The 22,434-nt window shown below is 33.4% G+C and overlaps 3 protein-coding genes across 4 annotated transcripts; 1 reads left to right on the top strand and 2 right to left on the bottom strand.

Annotated features, from left to right (window-relative positions):
• Positions 1-978: 978 nt before the first annotated feature.
• LOC106300679 (trihelix transcription factor GT-2) lies at positions 979-3,252 on the top strand. The gene is made up of 2 exons (XM_013736880.1): positions 979-1,397; positions 1,659-3,252. The coding sequence occupies exons 1-2, from the start codon at positions 1,165-1,167 to the stop codon at positions 3,133-3,135; spliced, it is 1,710 nt and encodes a 569-aa protein (XP_013592334.1). The 5' UTR covers positions 979-1,164; the 3' UTR covers positions 3,136-3,252.
• Positions 3,253-10,697: 7,445 nt separating this feature from the next.
• Positions 10,698-12,173, bottom strand: LOC106299274. Of its 2 annotated transcripts, none has more exons than XM_013735388.1 (4): positions 11,982-12,173; positions 11,548-11,593; positions 11,258-11,453; positions 10,698-11,181 (listed from the first exon to the last, which is right to left on the bottom strand). In XM_013735388.1, exons 1-4 carry the CDS (start codon positions 12,070-12,072, stop codon positions 11,104-11,106), a joined length of 411 nt encoding a protein of 136 aa, XP_013590842.1. In that variant the 5' UTR covers positions 12,073-12,173; the 3' UTR covers positions 10,698-11,103. The 2 variants fall into 2 exon arrangements, with proteins under 2 accessions (XP_013590842.1, XP_013590844.1); XM_013735390.1 differs by having other exon boundaries at positions 11,264-11,453; positions 11,982-12,172.
• Positions 12,174-14,176: 2,003 nt separating this feature from the next.
• Positions 14,177-16,706, bottom strand: LOC106300650 (trihelix transcription factor GT-2-like). Its single transcript, XM_013736846.1, has 2 exons — positions 16,231-16,706; positions 14,177-15,761 (listed from the first exon to the last, which is right to left on the bottom strand). Exons 1-2 carry the CDS (start codon positions 16,506-16,508, stop codon positions 14,372-14,374), a joined length of 1,668 nt encoding a protein of 555 aa, XP_013592300.1. The 5' UTR covers positions 16,509-16,706; the 3' UTR covers positions 14,177-14,371.
• Positions 16,707-22,434: the final 5,728 nt, after the last annotated feature.

Raw genomic sequence — 22,434 nt, 5'->3', positions numbered from 1 at the left:
CTAAAATATGTGTAAACAAAGAAAAAAACTAAATAATTCACAGGTCACTAGTGGCTAAGTGGGACAGTAATTTAATGCCGTCCAATTATCCATCCACGTTAAAATACGTTTTATATAATTTTAATAAAAATATATGAATCGATAGTGAGAAGAATTGTTCCTAGTAGTATTGGGTCATAATTTTGATGTTTGCAAAATTCAGTTTAGCAGTTCATATAATTCACTTCAAACTTTAAAAAAAAAAATTAACTAATGGTTAGAGCATCATTATTGGAAGTTCCTTAAGGCATCCTTTAGAAGAGATGGGTGAAAACCGAGGAAGAAAGAGAAAGGGAAAAATCTCTAATTAAGGGTTGTCCCTTACTCTCTAACGATCAGAAAAAAAAATACAAAACAAAACAGGAGACTCTGTTTCTCTGTCTCTTCATTCCACCAATACCAATAATGATGCTCTAAAATCCATGACGAGAGTTTCTGAAAAAATTATCGTCTAAAAGTCTGACCAAGCAATCATTAATCAAATGTTACAATGAACCCATACACTTTTAAGAGATAAAATATATTTCCTCCGTTTCAAAATAGATGATGTTTTGGAAAGTTTTTGATGTTTTAAAATAGATGATGTTTTGAATTTTTATATTAATCTTAGTTTTATTGAAAAGTGTGTGACCAATGATGTTTTATATTTATCTTTAAGGATTGGCTGAATTAACTTTGGTTTATATTTTTAATGTTAATTTTTAGGAAAGAGTGTATATCTTAATTCTTGTGCATACATCCAAAACATCAAGTATTTTCAAACAGTAAAAAAATTTCATTTTATACGAAAATTATTTTTTGGTACCAAAATTTTCTAATAAGCAATGAGAAGATTCCCAAATTTAAAAAGACAGAAGGAAAGCGAAACAAGTTCTCTTTTTAAGTCCCACTCCTCTTTGTGTGAAATAGAAGAAAAATATATATACAAAATAAATATCACGTACCAATGATGTATTATATTTATAAGATTAGATAAATGGTCCATCCCACCCAATTAAATACCCCTATAATAAAACCACAATAGAAAAGAAGGAAAAAAAAACAGAAAATTCAACCACAACCTTCGTCTTTCTCTTCAAACTCTCCTAAAATTTCCTTGACGAGATCCAAACTAAAGTTTTAAGTATGTCTGGAAACTCTTCAGGACTGTTAGATAGCTCCGGTGGCGGTGTAGGCGGTTTGGGTGAGGAGGAGAAAGATATGAAGATGGAGGAAACCAACGAAGTAGGCGGTGGAGGAGGAGGAGGAAGCCGGTGGCCAAGACCGGAGACTTTGGCTCTCTTGAGAATACGTTCGGAGATGGATAAATCCTTTCGTGACTCTACTCTTAAAGCTCTTTTATGGGAAGAAATCTCCAGGTTTTGTTATATTTATGTTACATGCATATTTACTACTGAAAAACAAAATAAAATTTTATGATCTTGTATATACGTTTTACATATTTATATATATATATATATGTCTATGTTATCATATTTTCGGTAATTTAATTTTAATTTCATATATGCCTAGCTAATTATATTTATATACTAATTACAAATTTACATGTAAATATCTTAGAATAAATTAGATATTTTTTGTTTGTTTCTTACGTGTTTTATTGTTTGATAAATAAATAGGAAAATGATGGAGCTTGGTTACAAGAGAAGTGCAAAGAAGTGCAAGGAGAAGTTCGAGAACGTGTACAAGTACCACAAACGTACCAAAGAAGGTCGTGCGGGTAAATCTGAAGGCAAAACTTACCGGTTCTTCGAAGAGTTAGCAGCTTTCGAGTCGCAACCCGCAAAATCTCCTGCAGCGACCACGACCACGACCGCGACCACTTCTGTGATACCGTGGATAAGCTCTAACAATCCATCAACCGAAAAGACTCCTTCACCGTTGAAACATCAACAACATCAGGTTAGTGTGAAACCCATCGCTACAAACCCTACCTTCCTTGCCAAGCAACCGCCTCCAACAACACCTTTCCCCTTTTATAGCAACAACCATGCAACTACACCTGATCATACTGGTTTTAAACCAACTTCGAATGACTTGCTAAACAATGTTTCGTCGCTGAATCTTTTCTCGAGCTCAACTTCTTCATCTACTGCATCTGACGAGGAAGAAGATCAAGAAAAGAGATCGACAAAGAAGAGGAAATACTGGAAAGGATTGTTCACCAAGTTGACAAAAGAGTTGATGGAGAAACAAGAGAAGATGCAAAAAAAGTTTTTGGAAACTTTGGAGAATCGAGAGAGAGAGAGAATCTCAAGAGAAGAAGCTTGGAAGGTCCAAGAGGTAGCGAGGATCAATAAAGAACACGAAACACTAGTCCATGAGAGGTCTAATGCCGCGGCTAAAGACGCTGCGATCATATCCTTCTTACACAAAATCTCTGGAGGACAACAACAACAACCACAACAGAAACCACAACCGCAACCGCAGCAGAATCAAAAAGTACCTCAAAGGAAACAATACCAAAGTGAACAACATTCAATAACATTTGAGAGTAAAGAGCCAATGCCGGTTCCATTAGATGCAACAATGAAGATGGGGAACCATTCGCTATCTCCTAGCTCTTCAAGATGGCCTAAGACCGAGGTCGAAGCCCTAATAAGGATAAGGAAGAATCTTGAAGCTAACTATCAAGAAAACGGTACAAAGGGGCCATTATGGGAGGAGATATCAGCAGGGATGAGGAGATTGGGATACAATAGAAGCGCAAAACGATGCAAAGAGAAGTGGGAAAACATTAACAAGTACTTCAAGAAAGTCAAAGAGAGCAACAAGAAACGACCCCTTGATTCCAAGACTTGCCCTTATTTCCACCAGCTTGAAGCTTTGTACAATGAGAGGAACAAGAGTGGAGCATTGCCAATGTTGCCTGTAATGGTGACCCCACAGAGACAGTTGCTTCTTCCACAAGAAACGCAAACTGAGTTTGAGACTGATGGGAGGGACAAAGTTGGTAATAAAGAAGGTGAAGAGGAAGGAGAGAGTGAAGAAGAAGATGATTATGAAGATGAAGAAGTAGAAGGAGACAATGAGACAAGTGAGTTCGAGATTGTGTTGAACAAAACATCTTCACCAAACAATAATCTTTTCACCTAAGTGGCTTTTATAATCTTTACCTTTATATATACTTTTCTGTTAAACTGCACAATGGGTTGAAGAAAATAAAACATATACAACAAATGTAAGTAAATGGCTTGATTTTTAGTTATATTGTTCCTTTTCGTGGTATTTCATATAATAAACTTATATATATATTTCACTAAATGTAGATATATATAGATTACCATGTGTATCTTATTATATAGAGCCACAAGATTCAATGATATCAACTGATGAATTTTGAATACTTATTGGCTCAATTGGTAGGGAGAAGCCAAGGGTAATCATACATCTATATCCATGGCTACCCTACAAAGCTAATAAAATTTTGGACCTACGAATTAAAATTGAGTCGTCGTTTTCATCATTCTACCATCTTTGGAATATTATCTCGAATTTTACTTCGTATTTTTTCCCCATTATAATTTTCGAGTATGTAAATTTACCCTAAATCATCTGAGCAAACGTATATTCCGTGTGCTAGATGGCGTTGGTGCGTTTCTTTCTGTAATATGTGCCTACATACCACGAGGTGGACCCAACAACTACACATTATATTCGAATTAGTACAGTGATTTTTTCTAAGAAAAGACTACATTATATTTGTAATATTTCAAGTAGAGTTAATAAGATTGTCCAATCAAAATGATAAGTTAAAAGGAAAATTACATAAAAAGGTAATTAAAATACATGAAGGTAAATGAAGTGATCTGAATGGTATATATATATTTATATCTTAGAAAATTTGAAATATAGTATAATTACATTAATGAAAATTTTTAGAGTATATCAGATGCATATTTTTATAAGTTGATAATTATGACATAATATTGTTCCTTCCTCTTAGATCTTATTTTTGTGTGTCAAAATTGATGATAAATAAAAAAAAATATTGTTTTATGAGATTTATATATTATTTGATTAATTTCGATATTTAAAAACATTTAACTGGAAAAAAGCAATAAATGTAAATTCTGCAGCTGCGAAAATCTTAGGTTTAGTATGTTCCGTGGCATAATTCAAAGTCTTAGACGATAGACTTTGGCTCCTCAACGCCATGAGAAATCATCTGCCCAAAAAGTGAAAAACTTCTTGATGTCCTCCCACCAGATATTGACGTTTGTTATGTCAAAACAAAAGTAAAAGCTAACTTTGATATTATGCTTTGCACACACTCATTTTCTCAAAAAACCATTTATAGCAAAAATATTCATTTTCCTTTTTAGATGTCACTTCTTTTAGGTTGATTACAGAAATCTTTTTAATAATGTCTTGAATTGAAATTGGATTATAAGATAATTATATTCTCCGTGGTGTTCACTACTCAAGAACTCATCCATTTGAAAGGGTTTGGAAAATATGCTTATAACATGTCTATTCTATATCTTTTCTTCGTTAAAATGTATATATTTTATATAACATTTTTAACTGCCCTTTTATGTATAAATATACATACCATCAGTGTATTAGCTCCTCAAGAAAAGAGATACAAATGGAAACTATAAACATTTAGGGAAAAGAAAAAGAAGAAGATTCCGTTCCAAATAAGTAGCCACCATTCTTTTTCACATATCATTATCTCTTTTACATGTCTACTTTGAATTATTAAAAATTCATTTTTTCGTATTATTTCTTGTTATATAGTTTTTTGACAACTTATATTTTTGCAAACCTTTTTGCGAGTTGTTTCAACCACCGTTAGATGCGATTCCATCAAAAATAGGTTTTGTCAAAACAGCTACTATTAAAAAAAAATGGTAAACCGTTCTCCGACGAGGAAATGTTAAATCACCGGTGACCAAGTGTTAGAAATATCTGAGTGTAGTCGGATTCAAACTCAGCTCACTTAGCGAAAAGATAAATATAAACTTAACATACATGAAATAAAAGAGAAAAGATAACTATAAATAAATGGAATACGTGAATAATATCAGCAAAAACTTCATTTTTTTGACAAAAACCTGAGCTGATAGCTAGAATAAAATCTTGAAAATTAATATAAAATGGTTTACAATTAGACCTTAAATTCATAGCCAAAAAGCAACAATATATTGTATCTACTGTAAGATTAAAATTTTGGGGTTAGATCCTAAAATGACTGCTGCATCAAACTATATAACTAGATTCTTTATTTTATCTTTTTCTAATGTATGAACATATATATTATTTTTATTTTCTAGTGCAAATCATTACTGATTTAATATAATGACTAAATAACATTTGTGGAACTGGAAAGTAACGGTGACATGAAACAGAAAATAGGGTGGAAAAAATGATTGGAGAACATTATTTTGAGATACATCGATCAAATGCTGTCCACTTGTTGATTGCTTTTCATGGAGGTACTTACTCGGTGCCACAAATTGTTCGAATTCATTACATATCTATGGTCTAAAATCATCTTAATACGCATTACAAATTTACACAAATTTCCTGGTATATTCTTGCAATAATAATGACTCATCAGAACGAATAATCTTATATATTTGTATAATTAATTATAGAGTCATTATATTATGGTACTTTACAAAACAAAGTATGCTACAAATTTTTTTTTTTTTTTTTGAGAAAGTATAAATTTAGTTTCACGCAATGTATGTGGCTCTATCAGTGTGCTGAAGGAGCTTCCAAAGAAAATGGGTCTAAACTAGTTTACATAATTTGGTGGATCTTTATCCAAAGAAATATATGATCAAGACTCAAAACTTCTTGGTCAAAAAAAACTTCTTGGTAAAAAGTTGTAGTTAAATGTGTAACTCAAAAAAAATTATCCTTATTGAGTTTTTTTGAACTGAAACAGAAAAACTCAATAAGGATAATATTAATTATCCATATTGAGTTTTTTTGTTTCAGTTCAAAAAAACTCAATAAGGATAATAAATATTACTAAATGCGTTAATAGCTACATTCCAATTTTTTTTTGACTAAACATTCCAATTAAAAAAAAACATTTAAACTCCAGTTGTCAAAATGCAACCAAAATATTAAAACTTCTAAATGGATATTTTGAGTAGCCAAAATAAATTAATATTGAAAAACAAATTCCACTTACTTTTTTCTTTTTCTTATCACGATTTGTAAATCTGTAACTAATATGTAAATGAAGCCGGACAAATTTTTTAAACCGAGCCGGAGTAAGTCAAAATTACATCAAATATCATTGCAACGCTTTGTAGACGTTGATAGTGAGTATTGAGTAATAAGGTCGATAGGTGAGAAATTACTACCCTCACAAAATTGAAAACCAATCAAAAATATCTCATTACTTTCGAAATATTTTTTCCGTTCCTAAAAGATCTATGTTTTAGAATTTTTACACTTTTTAATAAAACATATTAAAACTTACCTATAGATGGATCATGGAAAGATAAGAATTTATTTTCAGGACAAGACTGATATAGCACTTTACCGGGTTTCGATGGTTTATTAGGGACAAGGAATGTAAGGGCATGTCTCTCACCCTTTCATTCGGAGGTGGAGGCTTTAATTTGGGCAATTGAATGTATGAAGAATTTAAGACAGTTTCAGGTGACGTTTGCCACATATTATTCTCAATTGGTGAAGATGGTTTCAGAACCAGAAGAATGACCAGCATTTGAAAGTTATCTGGAAGACATTAAACTTTTAAAAAGAAGTTTCCTCAACTCAGACATCGTTCATGTACCCCGGACGGAGAACCTACGGGCGGATAGCTTAGCACGTAGTGCTAGGAAACAACTGTCTTTCGTCGTTCATATAGATGCGGAGCTACCGAATTGGTTTACAGAGTCAATATGAATCTGTAAATTTTTTTTGCTGTAAAAAAATGTATAGTTTTTTTTTTAATTTTATATTTCCTATATTTTTAAACCAATATGATTTTAAGAAATGCAATTAATGTTCTTAAACTTCACAATTTCTCATTATTAGTTGACAAAAATTACATTGGAAATATGAAATATGTATCTTTTTGAAACAAAATTTTTCTTTAGAATATGGATCTTTTAGAAATAGATGGAGTAACATCTAATAAACATATAGAAATTTCTGGACGTGAAAATATTTCATACATCAACTTTCAATATTAGTTTTCATTACTACTTCATATGTTTCATATTATATAATTTTTTTACCTCAATACATAAATATTAAGAAAGCTACATTTTATCAAAAGTATCAGTAAAATGCAATTTAAAATTAATTATTTAATTATAAACAAAATAATAAAAATACAATTGGTTACAATTTTTTGATAAACTTTAAGTTATATGCTGACAAAACAAAAAAAAAGATAAACTTTAAGTTATATATTTATGCAAATATTATATATTGTGAAACAACGAAACTTTACTAAAATATCATGTATATCAGAATGGAGGGAGTATTAATTAGTAATTAAAGACATATATTTCAAAATATCATTTTCGTGTACTTTAAAATCTACTTACTGCCTTGTTTAATCATTTCTGGACTCTGAATTTCGAAGTAATTTAATGAGATATTTTTATTTCAACGGTACAAACTGAGACATGCTTATGCGCTGAGAGAATGAGAAGATACTTTCACAGAAAAAGAAAACGTAGGCAGAATAATCTACGTTTGTTATCCAATCCAAATAAACAATATCACATACCAAACAAATGAAAGGGGGCTCACATTAGTCATATAATGTAATGTTAGAGATGAACAATAAATTAAAACTACAGTGAAATGGGAGTGTTCCTTTCTTCTAAGGTTGCAAGAGACCGTAGATTCGTGTCAAGGTTGTAAAGTGTCATAGACAAATGTAAAAAAAAAAAATTGCAGTGTTTCAGTGTAAAGATCAAACTATGGGTGTGACTGTATATACTTAATAGAGTAAAACTTTACTCTGGATTTGATGTTTACTCCAATTCTAACTTTTTTTTACCAGTCAAGTGAAATACAAAAGAAAAAAAAAAGTGTATTGGTTTTGGTGAATCATCTCTCTACTAAAAAGAGGTGGAAACTAGAGTAACACATTTTCTCAATTTTTTTTTTTTTTTTGATCAAACCTTACTTTTATAAAAGTCTTACTCTCCATAAATGGAGAAAGTGTGTGTACACGAAGACGAAGCCATCCATGGCAAACAACAAACAGCTATTACAAGGAAGCAAATGCAACATAGAAAGATATGGGCATACAAAACACTTAAACAACTAATGATGTCGAGAAGTCCTCTAATCTCAGCGACTATCGAGCTGTAAAGTAAGATGAGGCCTTGGAAATTAGTGACCACGATCAGTGATATAAATCCCAAAATTGAAGCAGCAACAAGTGCACAATCAACAATCTTCAACATGGCTACAAAGCCGTTGATTAGAGCTTCAGTGTTAGAAGTATCTCTAATCTTCAACAATACATTCCCTACACCAAAACCACATAAAGTAGATGATGAAATTGGGAGAAGAACAAATTCCATAAAAGCGGAAACCGGACAGTAAACGATCCGATTCACATGATGAGTGGATATGTGAGGCATCAATCCATTAAGCTGAAACTGAGCACATAAGGATTTAAATACCACAAAGATAGAACTGCATACTGCAGTAAAGGGCCGCACCAAGGCGAGAAACAAAGATAGATCAAAGGAGAGTTCAAGATACCAAACCAATGATATCAACTCATCACCTAATATTAAGTTAAAAAATCTCTGAGATAACACCTGGATTAATGGAAGAGGAAGAGAGACGGAGATGGAGTTGGGGATGGGGATGGGGATGGGGCAACCCATTGTTGAATCAACAAACACTATGACAAGCATAATGAACCGGAGAGGAGGATATATGAAATCTCTGGGAGAAAAACGGTGAAGACTCCAATCAACGCACCAGTAAAGGAACACACTGCATACTGCAGGAGACAAGCACTTTGAGACAAAACATGTGTCATCAACATACACCAGAGAAATAACACCATCACTGAACACAAGCACCAGATTCAGCAAAAGGGATTTCAAATCAGGAGTTTTTGAAACCAGTTGAGAAAAGGCTGTGTCGAACATCAGAAGAAGAAGCACAAGATTGAACGGTACGTCAGGAGGATCCAGTGGTTTTGGCGGAGAGCAAGCTTCAGGTAGCACAGGGAGATACGTACACAGTGGCGGATCAGGAGGAGGACGGACTTGGAGTTGCGACGGAGGAGGCGCAAGGCGGAGTCGAGACAGATGAGACGCAGGGCGGAGTCGAGACGGAGGAGACGGATTGCGGAGTCGAAACAGACTGAACACAAGCACCAGATTCAGCAAAAGGGATTTCAAATCAGGAGTTTTTGAAACCAGTTGAGAAGAGGCTGTGTCGAACATCAGAAGAAGAAGCACAAGATTGAACGGTACGTCAGGAGGATCCAGTGGTTTTGGCGGAGAGCAAGCTTCAGGTAGCACAGGGAGATACGTACACAGTGGCGGATCAGGAGGAGGACGGACTTGGAGTTGCGACGGAGGAGGCGCAAGGCGGAGTCGAGACAGATGAGACGCAGGGCGGAGTCGAGACGGAGGAGACGGATTGCGGAGTCGAAACAGAGGAGTCGGAGGGTGGAGTCGCGACTCCGAGTCGGAGGGCGGAGTGGAAAAAAAGGACACGGAGGGCGGAGTCGAGACGGACGGAGGAGACGGAGTGCGGAGTCGAGACGGAGGACGGAGTTGCGACTGAAAAGACGAAATCACCAAAGGAGCCATGAGAAGGTTGAGCTACTTCATACGAGACTTAGAATGGAGCAACAAGACGGACGAGCCCAGACGGTGGCTTCAAGATAGGAGATCTTCTTCTGCTCCATACATAGCTCAGATGAAAAAACAAGGAGAAAAAATTCAAAATTTGAATCTAGATCTAAGATCTGCACATTTTCTCAATTTTTCATTTTTCATTTTTCCTTTTATTTCCACTTAGTTACGCTAAATGTCTACCAATCACACTCTATGTATCGTTTAAAAATTGTTTGTTTTAAAGTAAGTACTACGGCTAAGTCCGCCCTGCGGGCGGGTGAGCAAATGAAAAAAATAATAAAAAAATAATTTAAATTTTTATATATATTTTACTCAGCTTAAATTAATATTTACCGTTTCTATTTGTTTTTTTGTTAGAAATGATATACTTGTATAGTTAATAATAATATTTTATTTTAATTTATACAACTATTATGATTGTAATATTTAGATATAAGGAATATTTGCTTCGCATTTCGAACTGGTAAAATTTAGTTTTGTTTACTTGACTGGAAAAAAAACTATGAACTTGTTTTGTAATTATGAAACAATATATTAGAGTGGCCGCAATAACATAACAGAAGATTTTAAGAACCTATGCATCAACCGAACAAAAAATAAAATTTAATTGCATAGCTACTAAGTAATTGAAAGTTTGTATAGGAGTGTGTTATGTGTTTGTTTTGTTCTCGTAATGTATTACTAATACGTAAGAACAATGTTTTGTGTGTTTCAAAAAAAAAAAACAATGTTTTGCTTTTTTGTGAATATGCATTTGGCATCTATCCATCCTACACTAATTGCTTACTATGGACGTCTTATGACATAAAACTTTCAAAGTAGTGAGACTTTTTAATGAAAAATCTAAGAACAATGTTTGGGTTCCCTAAATATGCATTTCGCATCAGTCCATCCTCTCCACTAATTGTTAATATTTGATTATGATTTGTTAGGGAAAAGGTCTTTTTGGCAAACAGAGGACGACTTATTTTATAACTGAAAAAGTCTGATATGGTAGAGTTTAAAAACCCAAGGAAACCAATGACATAAAAGTTTTGAAGTGGTCGGACTTGATAATGTCTAGAAATGCAACGTAAACGTCATCATGTCTTGTAACTTTGGTTCCCCTTGCTCTTTCGATGCACTTAACTGGTGACTCCTCTCCTCTCCCTTCAATTAACAGAGCTGTGACCTGGAGCAGTTGCATCAGCTAGTCCACCTTCAACCGCTTCATCGCCAACACAACTACCATGATCCACAGAGGTTATCTTAACTCCAGGAATGTGGCTCTTTTTGACTGCTCCAGCACCTTACATATCATCTCCGGATTGTTATTCCCACCCTGTCAAAGTGCATCATAATCTGTAATTACCAACAGAGTAAAGTTGCACTGGACTAAATTTTGTACATAACTTTACCAGAACCTCAAGATTAGACTGCGGTGGACGTTGATTGGTTCCTAAATGCGGGAAACAGTGAAGCTCTGATGCTTTGCAGTCAAGTTGAAGTGGGATAAGTTCAATGGGAAGGTTAAAGTGCTCCCAACAATATCTTGTAAACACTGTGGAAGCTCCCACTCCTGTGAGTTTTGGGCACCGACGACCTTGATTCGCACTGGAATACAAAAGAAAAGAGTTGTCATTTCTCAAAAATAAGCAACATATAAAACTGTAAGTTGTAAACAAATATGTATCAGATACGGCTTCACCTGCTCAGGTTTGTTCTTTGGTATAACATCGCTTCGTCGAAATCCTCTGAGAATTCAAAACAGTGAACAATAAAAAAAAGTACAGTAAAATATGTTGGCAAGACGCTATACTAAGCTTCTTGAAAAGTTTCAGAATTGAATCAGACTCCAATAAAAATTTCTAATAGTTTAACCAGTAACAAGACAATGTTTTACTCAAACACGGAGCAACATCTTATAAAGTTAATTTTCTCACATGTGCAACCATATTGTCCCTTACTACCAAGTACCAAAGCAGCTAAAGTAAAACAACAGCACAACATGTGATTATGCAACAAACAACACCAAGTTTAGAGAAGCCATAAAGAGAACCAAAATATGGATACCCCAAACATCAGTATCGGATATATAAAATACATGACAATAAGTCTGACATATAATACAAAGTTACAAACTTTCATTTGTTTGGGAGCTGGAGACGACAATATCAATATGAATAAATAGGTAAAGACCACCGAGATAAATCTGTAATGAAGAGGGGATCATGGGGTTTCTGGGTTTTCATCAATATATGACATAACTCTTGCGCGTTACTTGACCGTGGAAATTGAATCGGGATCGTTTGGTTTTATTTTTCTGCATCGACGGTTGAAGTAGCAAATAGAAGGACCATGCGATGATGGAGCATAACCAACCAATCCAAAAAGAGCATTTTTTGTTGGACCATAAGATAAGAAGCCCAAAACATAAATTTGGAACACCCGTGGACTCCACGAGAAACAACTTCAAAGTTAAGGATATGACGACACGTGGCACAATTTGCCCACCTTTTCCTGATAACGTGGACACAGAAAAAGAGAGGTAAGTCTACTTTATTATTATAGATAGATAGATAGATTGTCTTACAGTTTTAATATTCAGTTCAATATTAAAAGAGAAAAAGACAAAAATAGCACTAAATCAAGTTTATGTTCCCAAACTAGCACTCAAGGTCAAAAGTCACAAAAATAGCACTTAATGTTTTATCAAAAGTCACAAACTTAGGGTTTAGAGTTAAATGGTGGGGTTTAGGATTTAGGGTTTAGGATTTAGAGTTTAGAGTTTAGGGTTTAGATTTTAGGGTTTAGGGTTTAGGGTTTAGGGTTTAGAGTTTAGGGTTTAGGTGCCCATATTAAAACTATAATTTAAATTTTAAAGTTGATTTAAATACAAATTGTCAAATTGTTTCTTAAAGATATAATACAATTTTTAATGTATGTGAATTTATTTAAACTATATGTATAATGTAATAGAGAGAGTATTTATATGGTCGTAAGATAATTTGATATATTTTTAATTTATATGAAACTAACCAACTTGTTGACAGATTTCTTCATGTCATTTGCAGGTTGCAGGTTGCCTGGGTTCGAACTCCTACAATGGAAGTTAAGGTAAGGGCTAGCTATGTTACGAACTTCTTTACAGATTTTGTTTAACTTGTTAATCCAAAGATTGGGAAGTTTATATTTAGTTAAGTAGTTATCGTTTGATATCTCTCAGTGCAATTTCAATCATGATTTGCTATCGTAAACATAGCTTTTGGCAGTAACGAACATTTTACTTACTAGTTAATTTTTAATCAAAAAAAACATTTTACTTATTGGATTCAGTGATTATTCTGAACTAGTGATGAAAAGGTAGTATAATAGAAAAAAAAATCCATTCATTTACAGCTAAATATCTGATATGAACTGGACTAATCCATCATGATTAGTTAGCAGCATCTTAGTTCTGTAATCTACAAGTAAATATACATATATATTACTTAAACGTACAACCTAAGTAAGGATCTCATTGTTAACATGTGCAAAGAAGTACTTTATAACATGTTGAATGTTCGTTAATTAACCGAATTCAGCTCATCATGTTATGAGTAATTGGTCAGATGATGACTCAAAAAAGTTTTAAACATCTATTTAACTCAATCAAAACCACAAGTGTTAATCCCTTAAGACTCCAGGAGAGAGTGTTTGTGTACTTTAGTACAGTATACACTTAACATCACGAGTCATGATCATTTGTGTAGATATATCAAGTTTTGGTTAATACAGATCTGAAAATGCGACCAAACATATGTCGATAGGACTAGAAATTAATCATCGTCTCAAATAAGTGTGTCGTATCGACATCGTTGGATCTATCACATGTGTTCGAAACTAGAATTTACGAAGTTACCCTTACGGAAAGAGAGTCTTGCGTTTTAGGGCAACGAAGAGAAGAAGACAAGAGAAGGAGATGAAAGATTAATAAGATTCCTTTTTCCACGTGGACCCCAAACCCCACGCTCTCCCTCATTATGTGCATGTGAACTTGGCATCTTCTTTTTTATATATAGTTGTTTCTTTTAAATTATAATATAAAGTATTTTGTATTTATTTCACCAAGGAAACTGTCACTGAAAAAGGATTAGTAATTCTCGTCTCTAAATCCCACCTTATAATTACTCTTTTTCTTACTTATAGAACAAAACAATAACAATAACAATAACGTGTAAAAAGACAAATACTACACATCATCATCATCTACAACAAGAACCATTCATTTAAAGGTTTTGAAAAAATATTACAAAAGTTACAGTTATTTATTATTTGCTCATCAAAATCTCACCATGAAAAAATAATAATCACATTTATTTATTTTTAAACTCACTCAATTTCTTTTTCTCAGTATAACTTAAAAATCAAAGATAATAAAAAAGGCACCCCCATCCAATATTTAAATTCTCATCTTCTGTATCAAAACTTAAAATTAAGATTACTAAATCTTTCACCACCAATCCTGTTCGAACCCTGAACCATTATCCTCGTCACACATTATTCGTCGTCTTGTTATCATTGCTCGGCACTAGCTCAAACTCACCTTCTTCTTCTTCATTCTCTTCGTCCTCTTCCTCATCATCATAGTCTTCTTCATCTGTGCCTTCTTCATCATCAAAGCTCTGATCCAACGGCTGAGCAGGAGCACCAGGAGGAGGATGATCAGTTGCAGGAGGCCATTGCTGTTCCGGTTGGACCATCAAAGGAACCGAATTATCCGGTTTAGTTGAGGAAGACGAAGCTACATTGATGTTGGTGGTGGTTTGGAACTTGTTCCTCTCTCTATATAAAGCATCAAGCTGGTGGAAGTAAGGACAAGTCTTGGAGTCTTGAGGGCGTTTCTTGTTGCTCTCCTTCACTTTCTTGAAGTATTTGTTTATGTTTTCCCACTTCTCTTTGCATCTCTTTGAGTTCCTGTTGAATCCTAGCCTCCTCATCCCCGCTGATATCTCTTCCCACAACGGTCCTTTTGGTCCGTTCTCTAGATACTTTGAATCGAGATTCGTCCTCAGCTTTATCAACGCCTCTATCTCCACTTTCGGCCACCGAGACGAGGAAGCAGACGCCGGAGTTGTCATGATCTGATCGCCATTGTCCGTTTTCGCAGTGTCTAAGGCCGGCTGCGGAAGTGGAGGAGGCGGCGGTTGGGGCGTTTGAGGCGTTTGGGACGTTTGCTGCTGATTGTTGTTGTTATTAACCTGCGGTTGCGGTTGCGGTGGCACGGTAGGTTTCTCCGAAAACTTGTGGAGAAATGCCATGACCGCGGAGTCTTTCGCCGCGGACATGGAGCGTTCTTGAGCCAAGATCTCGCGTTCGCGGTTGATCCTCGCGATCTCTTGAGCTCTCCAAGACTCTTCTCTAACCAATCTCTCGCGCTCGCGCTTGTCAACAGCTTCCAAGAACTGACGCTGAAGCTCCTCTTGCTTATCAACGACCTGTTTCATAAGCCTCTCGAAAAACTCCTTCCACTTCCTCTTCCTCTTCTTCTTCCTTCCTCCGCCGCCAATGTCCACGTCGGAGGAAGTGGAGTAAGAAGAGGAAGAAGATGTCGAATTATCCGAGGGGAAGTCTCCGGAGATGTTTGGAAACGAAGGTGTAGTTGTCGGGGGGATAATAGTTGTTGTTACCGGAGGAGGAGTGGAGAACATGGAGCTGTTGTTGTTGTGAGGTCGTAGAGGCGGTTGCGTTTGCGGTTGAGGTGGTTGGTGTTGTTGATGATGATGAGTCTCGAGAGCTTCTAACTGATCAAAGAAGCGATAAGTTTTGCCTTCGGGTTTACCGGTACGACCTTCTTTGGTTCGTTTGTGGTATTTGTAAACATTTTCGAATTTCTCTTTGCATTTCTTTGCGTTTCTTATGTAACCAAGTTCCCCCATTTTCCTGAAAAATAAAATAAAATCACAATTAACAATTTGAATTGTTCATGAAAAAGACACGAATTTTGCTTGTCTAAATAATAATAAATTCAGTAAAATGAGGATATATATATAGTTGAGAGAGTGGATCAATCATATCAGCAATGAGTTTGAATTTGTGATAGACTCATGAATAAAACATGACCCAACTTATTTTATCTAAATTAACACTTAATTAATTAAAATTAAAGTTTTGAAATTTTGATTAGACACACTTCAAAGAACTGTCGTGTCCGAATCTGAATCTCAGAAATCTAATTGGACTATTGACGAAGAAGAAGAAGAAGAAAAGACATCTTTTACGAAATTTTTCGCTGAACCAAAACCGAATCTGGGGGACAATTAAACTCTATAGAAAACCAGATCTTTAAACTCTTAAAAAAGACACAAGCTTTGTGTAATAAAAGAGACAAAATCGCGACTTGGAAACGCACCTGGAAACCTCTTCCCACAAGGGACCTTTAGCGCTAGCGTCTCGAAACGCTATTCCCATGTCAGATCGTATTTTCAGCAGCGCAACCGTTTCCTGCCGCGGCCACCGGTTTCCTCCGAATCCACCACGGTCGTTCATCTCCTCCGACACCTCGAACGCTCCAACCGTTGCTGCCGCTGCCGCAGCTTCTGTGGTGGCGGCCGCATCGTTGGATTGTGGCGGTCGCGGCGCCTCTGATGTTGTGGATGCGGTTGTAGTAGTACCACCACCAAACTCCATCGTTTTAGTTTTTTTTTTTATATTTATTCACTTCTTTTGTATTTTCCCCCTCTCTGTCTTTGACGAGAAGTTACAGAAATGAAAAAATTAAAATTAAAAAGGGGAAAAATCAAAATTCATAGAAGAAAGGGAAAAGAATGGTATAGAGAGAGAGAGAGAGAGAGAGTTTACATGAGGAAGAAGAGTAGTGTAATCTCTAGGCGCAGGGTTTTATGGAGTTTAAGAGTTTTGTAAATACCTAAAGTTAATTTTTAGTATATTTTTATTTATTTTAATTTTTCTGGTGATGGGATCTGCTTGTAAATCTCAAGGAGCCATTCTATAAATATTTTTATATATTTCTTTCTCTTTTACCTATTTTATTTTATTTTTATCACCTTTTATTGATTCTTTTTCTTTATTTGAGCCAAAATGGAATCTTCAAAATTTCTCTTTCCCTTATATTCCCAGTTTTGGTTAAATTGGTATTTACTTACTACCCTAATAAAAATATTATACTGAAATGTGTGATTAAGATTGATATTTGGGCAGTTTTAAACTTATACTCACCAATAAGCAAATATCATATCATATGATCCTTTGGTATTTCTACAAGTCTGTGTACAAACTAATACATTAATGGTTAGTATTAAGTTGAACCGTATCAATGTGAAAATATATAATAAATGAGATTTAGTAGCTTCTTTCGAGATCATGTAATAATATATATATATACAGAGGTAAATTAGCTGAAATATAGAAAAATATATTGCCAATCTTTTTTAGTTGACCAAAAAATCATCTTTTTATTTTACAGAAGAATTTATATTTAATATAGTTAGTTATAATAAAGTACTTCCATACTTTTAAAAAATATTATATTATATTTAATAAATATAGCCTGGAAAAGCGTTACGTTAAAACTAATAAATAGTATGGTTATAATTTGTAATATAGCGATTTGTATTATTGTTATCGTGTCATATACTAAATTTGAGTGTAATAAATATAGCATTATAAAAACTAATTTTAGATTAAATTTTGGATTTTAAAATGAGTAAATAAGGAAAAGAAAGAGAGCAGATGGGGGATGTGAAGTAAAAATCAAGAGTATCAGTGTATCATCATGGATGATATGTGTAATGACGAAAAGTGAGCACAAAAAGGTACTTTCTCCCTTTCATAATAGATAATAATGTTTTAGAAAATATTTTTTATTTCAAAATAGTTGATATTTTGATATTTTGATATTATCTTTAATTTTACTGAAAATTGTGTAATCAATCAGATTTCACAGTCATTTCTATAATTGGTTAAATAATTTTTAAAATATTTTTTTTAAATTGCTTTTTAGAGGAAACTAAATTTTTTAATATTTGTACATTAAACTAAAATATCATGTATTGTGAAACATGACGAGTATATACGAAGGAAACTGGGGGACTAGTTCTTACACCAATTATATTCTTCTTTTTTTGAAGAAAGTTATTTATTACAGATATCTATAATAAAAATACAGATATCTATTGACAGCTGCGGATAAAGACGGTGGTGATTATTAGTTTTTGTCCGTCCAGCAAAAACGTATTTTGTTTTAGTTTCGAAGTTGTTTCATTTTAACATTACTCTTAACGTACATTCATTCGTTGTTTCACCATATAATCATATTAAAGCCATATGCATACAAGATTTGAAATTCAACTCGAACAATAAAACAAAATATTTGAAAGAAAAATATACAGTGTGTCTAAACAAACCTACATGCATGTTTTAAACATCATCACAACTTATATTTAGTTTACGATATTTTTATACATCTTATTAATAATAGAGAGGTAAACCGTAAAAAAGATAGGTGGAGATGGGGATCAACTTTGCTTTTCGGAAGGTTAAATTTACATTATTGAGTGGATCCCATTGACCTTTAATCATTGAGTGTTATTTACTTATTGTTTTCTTAGTTCAAACATTAAAATGATTCATTAATAAACTAATCCATCCTGATTACTGATCTGGATTTGTCCCCCTCACATTCACATACAAAGATTATTCTAATCGCCACAAGTATTGATTTGATCGCCTACAGTCTATAAACACGGGCTTGATTTCAAATCAATCCGGAGATATGATGTTTTTTTGATAAAATCATAATAATAACCCAAATGAAAGCAATAAAAAAATATATAAATGACGAGGCGATGTTAGAAGGGAAGTGGTTAGATGCAAGTCGCTTTCGGGATTGAAGTAAATGGTCACCATTTCCCGTTGAGGCCATACATAGCTTCCGTTATGGCGTTATATTATTATTTTGAAATATTTTTATTGATTTTTGTATCATATTGAACCGATTTGACGGCCGTCATTTAACTAATTAACTAAATCAATAATTTGATCACTTAAAACATGACGACGAACACAATCAATTTCAATAGCTAAGTAATTAATACCATGAATATACAACCTTGTGGAACAAATACATACCATGCATGTCTTTTCAGAAAAAAATACATACCATGTGAAACATTTTAGTATGTTTTCTATCTTTTTGTTTATAACAAATTATATTTACATTTTTTCTATTTTATTACTGAAAACAAATTGCTTTAGGTCAAGTCTAGTATATTTAAGGGGTCTATGTTTAATGACCCAACATATTAGAGTGTGACAACATATATAGCAAAAGGACATGCATTGCAGATATTTACAAGGATAAAATATGTATACTGATTGATTTTGATAGGAGGTGCAATTAGGGTTAACAATCGTGACCCTTTACTAACATGTAAGGGGTGAAAACGAACAAATCACACGAATAAAGCATCAATTAAAACAAAACTCTCGAACATAATTTTTAGATTAGCGAGGATCAGACTCTTTATCTCCTTTATAGCTTACAAATTACGTAGTCATTATAATCGTAGTATACCATTTTTTGTTGTTTACAGAAAACATTATTATTGTTTTTTAAAACATTATTATTGTTGGTTTGCAACAACTGATTTTTAATAATAAGTTGTTCGATCTTTTTATTATTCTTCGAATGGATCAAATACTTTTTCTCCAGACACTTTATTTTTTTTTTAAATTTTCCATAATATTAATTTACTAACACAATTGTAGTTTTGAAGTTAATACTAAAATGTAAATCATCAAAGAGAGCAAGAATTGTATCCAAACTAATTATGGTCGTCAGCCTATCTAGCACAGCGTACATGGTAAACGATTTGGATATTTAATGGATTACATGAATATGTATTGAAATGTTAAACCAGGGACCATTCTTTTGGTAACTCCTAAAAGCATTGAATATGATTTTCTACGAAATGATATAATAGCCACTCGATTCTCGCATGGCTCTCGACTCTAACGTTACAATTTTTTATCTTATTCTACTTAATAATAAAAAGTATGTTTATCTGTCGTGGGTCTTTCTCGTTAGTGCACTTCGGAGTTGAACCATTATAATAGTCTCAGAAATAGTATTGGATTGCGTACCATTATATCCGTATATATGACTAGTAATTTTCAAAATGGCGAGTTTAAAACACTGTTGGGAATCTAAATTTCCAAATGACAGTTTAAAAACTCGGTAGCAAACTCAATTAATAAATAAAATTAACAGTAACTACACAAGAAGAATTTACTGCAGTAATTACACCCAATACAAAGTGAAAAATGTTTGTAATTATATCCAATTCCCATCAACTTTTTACCCCCTGTAAGGTCTGAGAAAGAAAAGAAAACTAGTCTAGTAGTATTAATTAGAAACTACTCCCTCTGTTTTATTTTAAGTGTTGTTTTGGATTTGTGCACATAAATTAAGAAAATAATTGATTTTGTATATTTTCTTCATAAAAACGCAATTACATATACACCTAACTATATTTTAACCAATAAAAAAAATTGCTGAATAAAATTAATAACACTTATTTTGTAACTGAAATTTTTTTCTACAACGATATCCAAGGAGGGAGCATTAACTTAGATGACAATTATGTTCAGCTTTAGTTACCATCATTACTCGAACGGAAAATCACACGTATACAAATATGCTGTGCACGGAAAATCACACACAGTATGACTCACACACATGAAGCTATGTGTCAGTGTGGTCCGAACTAATTATAATCTACTCACCTGTCTGAATTTCCAACATGGCACCAACATTTGCACATAAAAAATGTTAGCCAATAACGTCAAAGAGTCGTAAACAGTGAAATGTATCGGTAGACTAATAGACTCCCAAGTCCCAACATATATATTGGGTATTTTGATTTTCTTCATGCAAACTATCATATTAAAAACGATCATATTGTTTTGTTCACAAAAAAAAAAACGATCATATTGTTATAGTAGTATTACAAACTTAAAGTATACTCCAGCAGATATGTACATTTTATAGAAAAGTCTAAGTTGAACTAGAATCGAATATTTATGTGGTTCGGCTTACTTAACGAATACTTATACCACTAAACCTAGATACAATGTGAAAGTGGATGGATGGTTTGATGACTCGTTGGGATGATTAACATGTCTACATCACTCTATAAAAAGTATTATTTGATCTACGTACATATATCATAGAGCAAAATGTATATAATAATTTGTACATAGCAGAAAAAACTAATTCAGAAATGAAAGCAATATTTAAGGATTCATAAGTCATCCCAAAGAATAAACATATATTTGTATAAGTTAAAGAATAAAATAAATAAATAGATTCTGCTACTAAGAAGATTAACAATTATACGAGTGTAAGGCTAGCAATGTGAAAGCCCCCTTGGTCCAGTGGTTTGACTAATGGTTCATTAATAATTTTACACCAGGTGATCTGAGTTTCAATTTCCGGAGAAGGTAGAATTATGTGAATTAATGGAGAAACGACATACAAGAGATCTGCAGCATGGCGCAAGGAGTACCGTCAAGCATGGATCCGATAGAGCGGATCAGGTGATGCAGTCAGTCGTGAATTCTCATAAGACAGATAGAATTGTCGGCTGTAGAATCGTCTATAATATTTCTCAGTATTTGTAATAGCATAATACATCTAGCGTTAAAAAAGGCTAGCAATTAATTAAGGAAAATAGAGTTTGCCTGCATATTAATTAAAAGATTTAAAGTTTTCAACAAAGGAGAAAAGGGTTGATGCGAGTGTATAGGTCCACATATAGGATTCATTAAGAACTTGAAAAGGGTAAATATCTTGGGATTAACTTTTGTATATATATAAAAGTTGGTAGGTCCATTTTTAAATTACGAGCAATGGCACATATATAGGAGAAATAAAAAAACTTTTTAATCACAACCTTCATGAAGCTACTAGGCAAAGTAGAAATTAAATTTGACGATGGCCATATTGACCCATATATTGATACTTCATGATATATGTAAACGTGTGAATTGGGTAAATAATGTACAGAAATAATAAAATAGGGTAAATAATAATAGTAAAGGCGAGTGGAGGGGGTGTAAGAAAATCGGGGTAAAAGAGCAGTGGAGACTGGAGAGGAAAATAAGGGGTAGAAATGGAAATATAGAAAATCACATGGGAAGGGGAAGGCATGTGGATTGCGAGTTATCTACGCCACTTTGATCTTACCATATGACTGGACCCCGAAGCGGATTTAAATTTTCGGTTTTTAGTTATTTATTTAACTAAATAATGTATTTGTAATATTTGATGTATTATATTTACTAAGTAAATAATATTTTTGGCATCTTAAACCATCTATTTACGATGAATATTCGATATCATATAAAAAATTGAACAAATAGACGTAATTAGAGAATTGTAGACGGTATATAAAAACAATGGTTATTAATGTAAAATATGAAGAAATATTATATTATGACTTAGTATGGCATAAAAGATTATAAATTAGTTATACATGTTTAAAGAAAATAAAATGATTTTTAAACTTCTATGAAAAATTTAACATATAAAAAA

The sequence above is a fragment of the Brassica oleracea genome, chromosome C6 (assembly GCF_000695525.1).
Source record: "Brassica oleracea var. oleracea cultivar TO1000 chromosome C6, BOL, whole genome shotgun sequence".
Taxonomy (NCBI): domain Eukaryota; kingdom Viridiplantae; phylum Streptophyta; class Magnoliopsida; order Brassicales; family Brassicaceae; genus Brassica; species Brassica oleracea.
The sequence above is the reverse complement of the archived record's forward strand: the minus strand, read 5'-3'. Positions and strand labels throughout refer to the sequence as shown.

Excerpts from the sequence above, each read along its gene's own strand:
- LOC106299274 (XM_013735388.1), bottom strand. The coding sequence starts at position 12,072 with ATGATCCCCTCTTCATTACAGATTTATCTCGGTGGTCTTTACCTATTT. Across the intron at positions 11,594-11,981 it reads CAGCTCCCAAACAAATGAAA|AGGATTTCGACGAAGCGATG; the intron begins GTTTGTAACTTT and ends TTGAATTCTCAG. Across the intron at positions 11,182-11,257 it reads AGTCTAATCTTGAGGTTCTG|GGTGGGAATAACAATCCGGA; the intron begins GTAAAGTTATGT and ends GCACTTTGACAG.
- LOC106300650 (XM_013736846.1), bottom strand. The coding sequence starts at position 16,508 with ATGGAGTTTGGTGGTGGTACTACTACAACCGCATCCACAACATCAGAG. Across the intron at positions 15,762-16,230 it reads TTGTGGGAAGAGGTTTCCAG|GAAAATGGGGGAACTTGGTT; the intron begins GTGCGTTTCCAA and ends TTTATTTTTCAG.
- LOC106300679 (XM_013736880.1), top strand. The coding sequence starts at position 1,165 with ATGTCTGGAAACTCTTCAGGACTGTTAGATAGCTCCGGTGGCGGTGTA. Across the intron at positions 1,398-1,658 it reads TTATGGGAAGAAATCTCCAG|GAAAATGATGGAGCTTGGTT; the intron begins GTTTTGTTATAT and ends ATAAATAAATAG.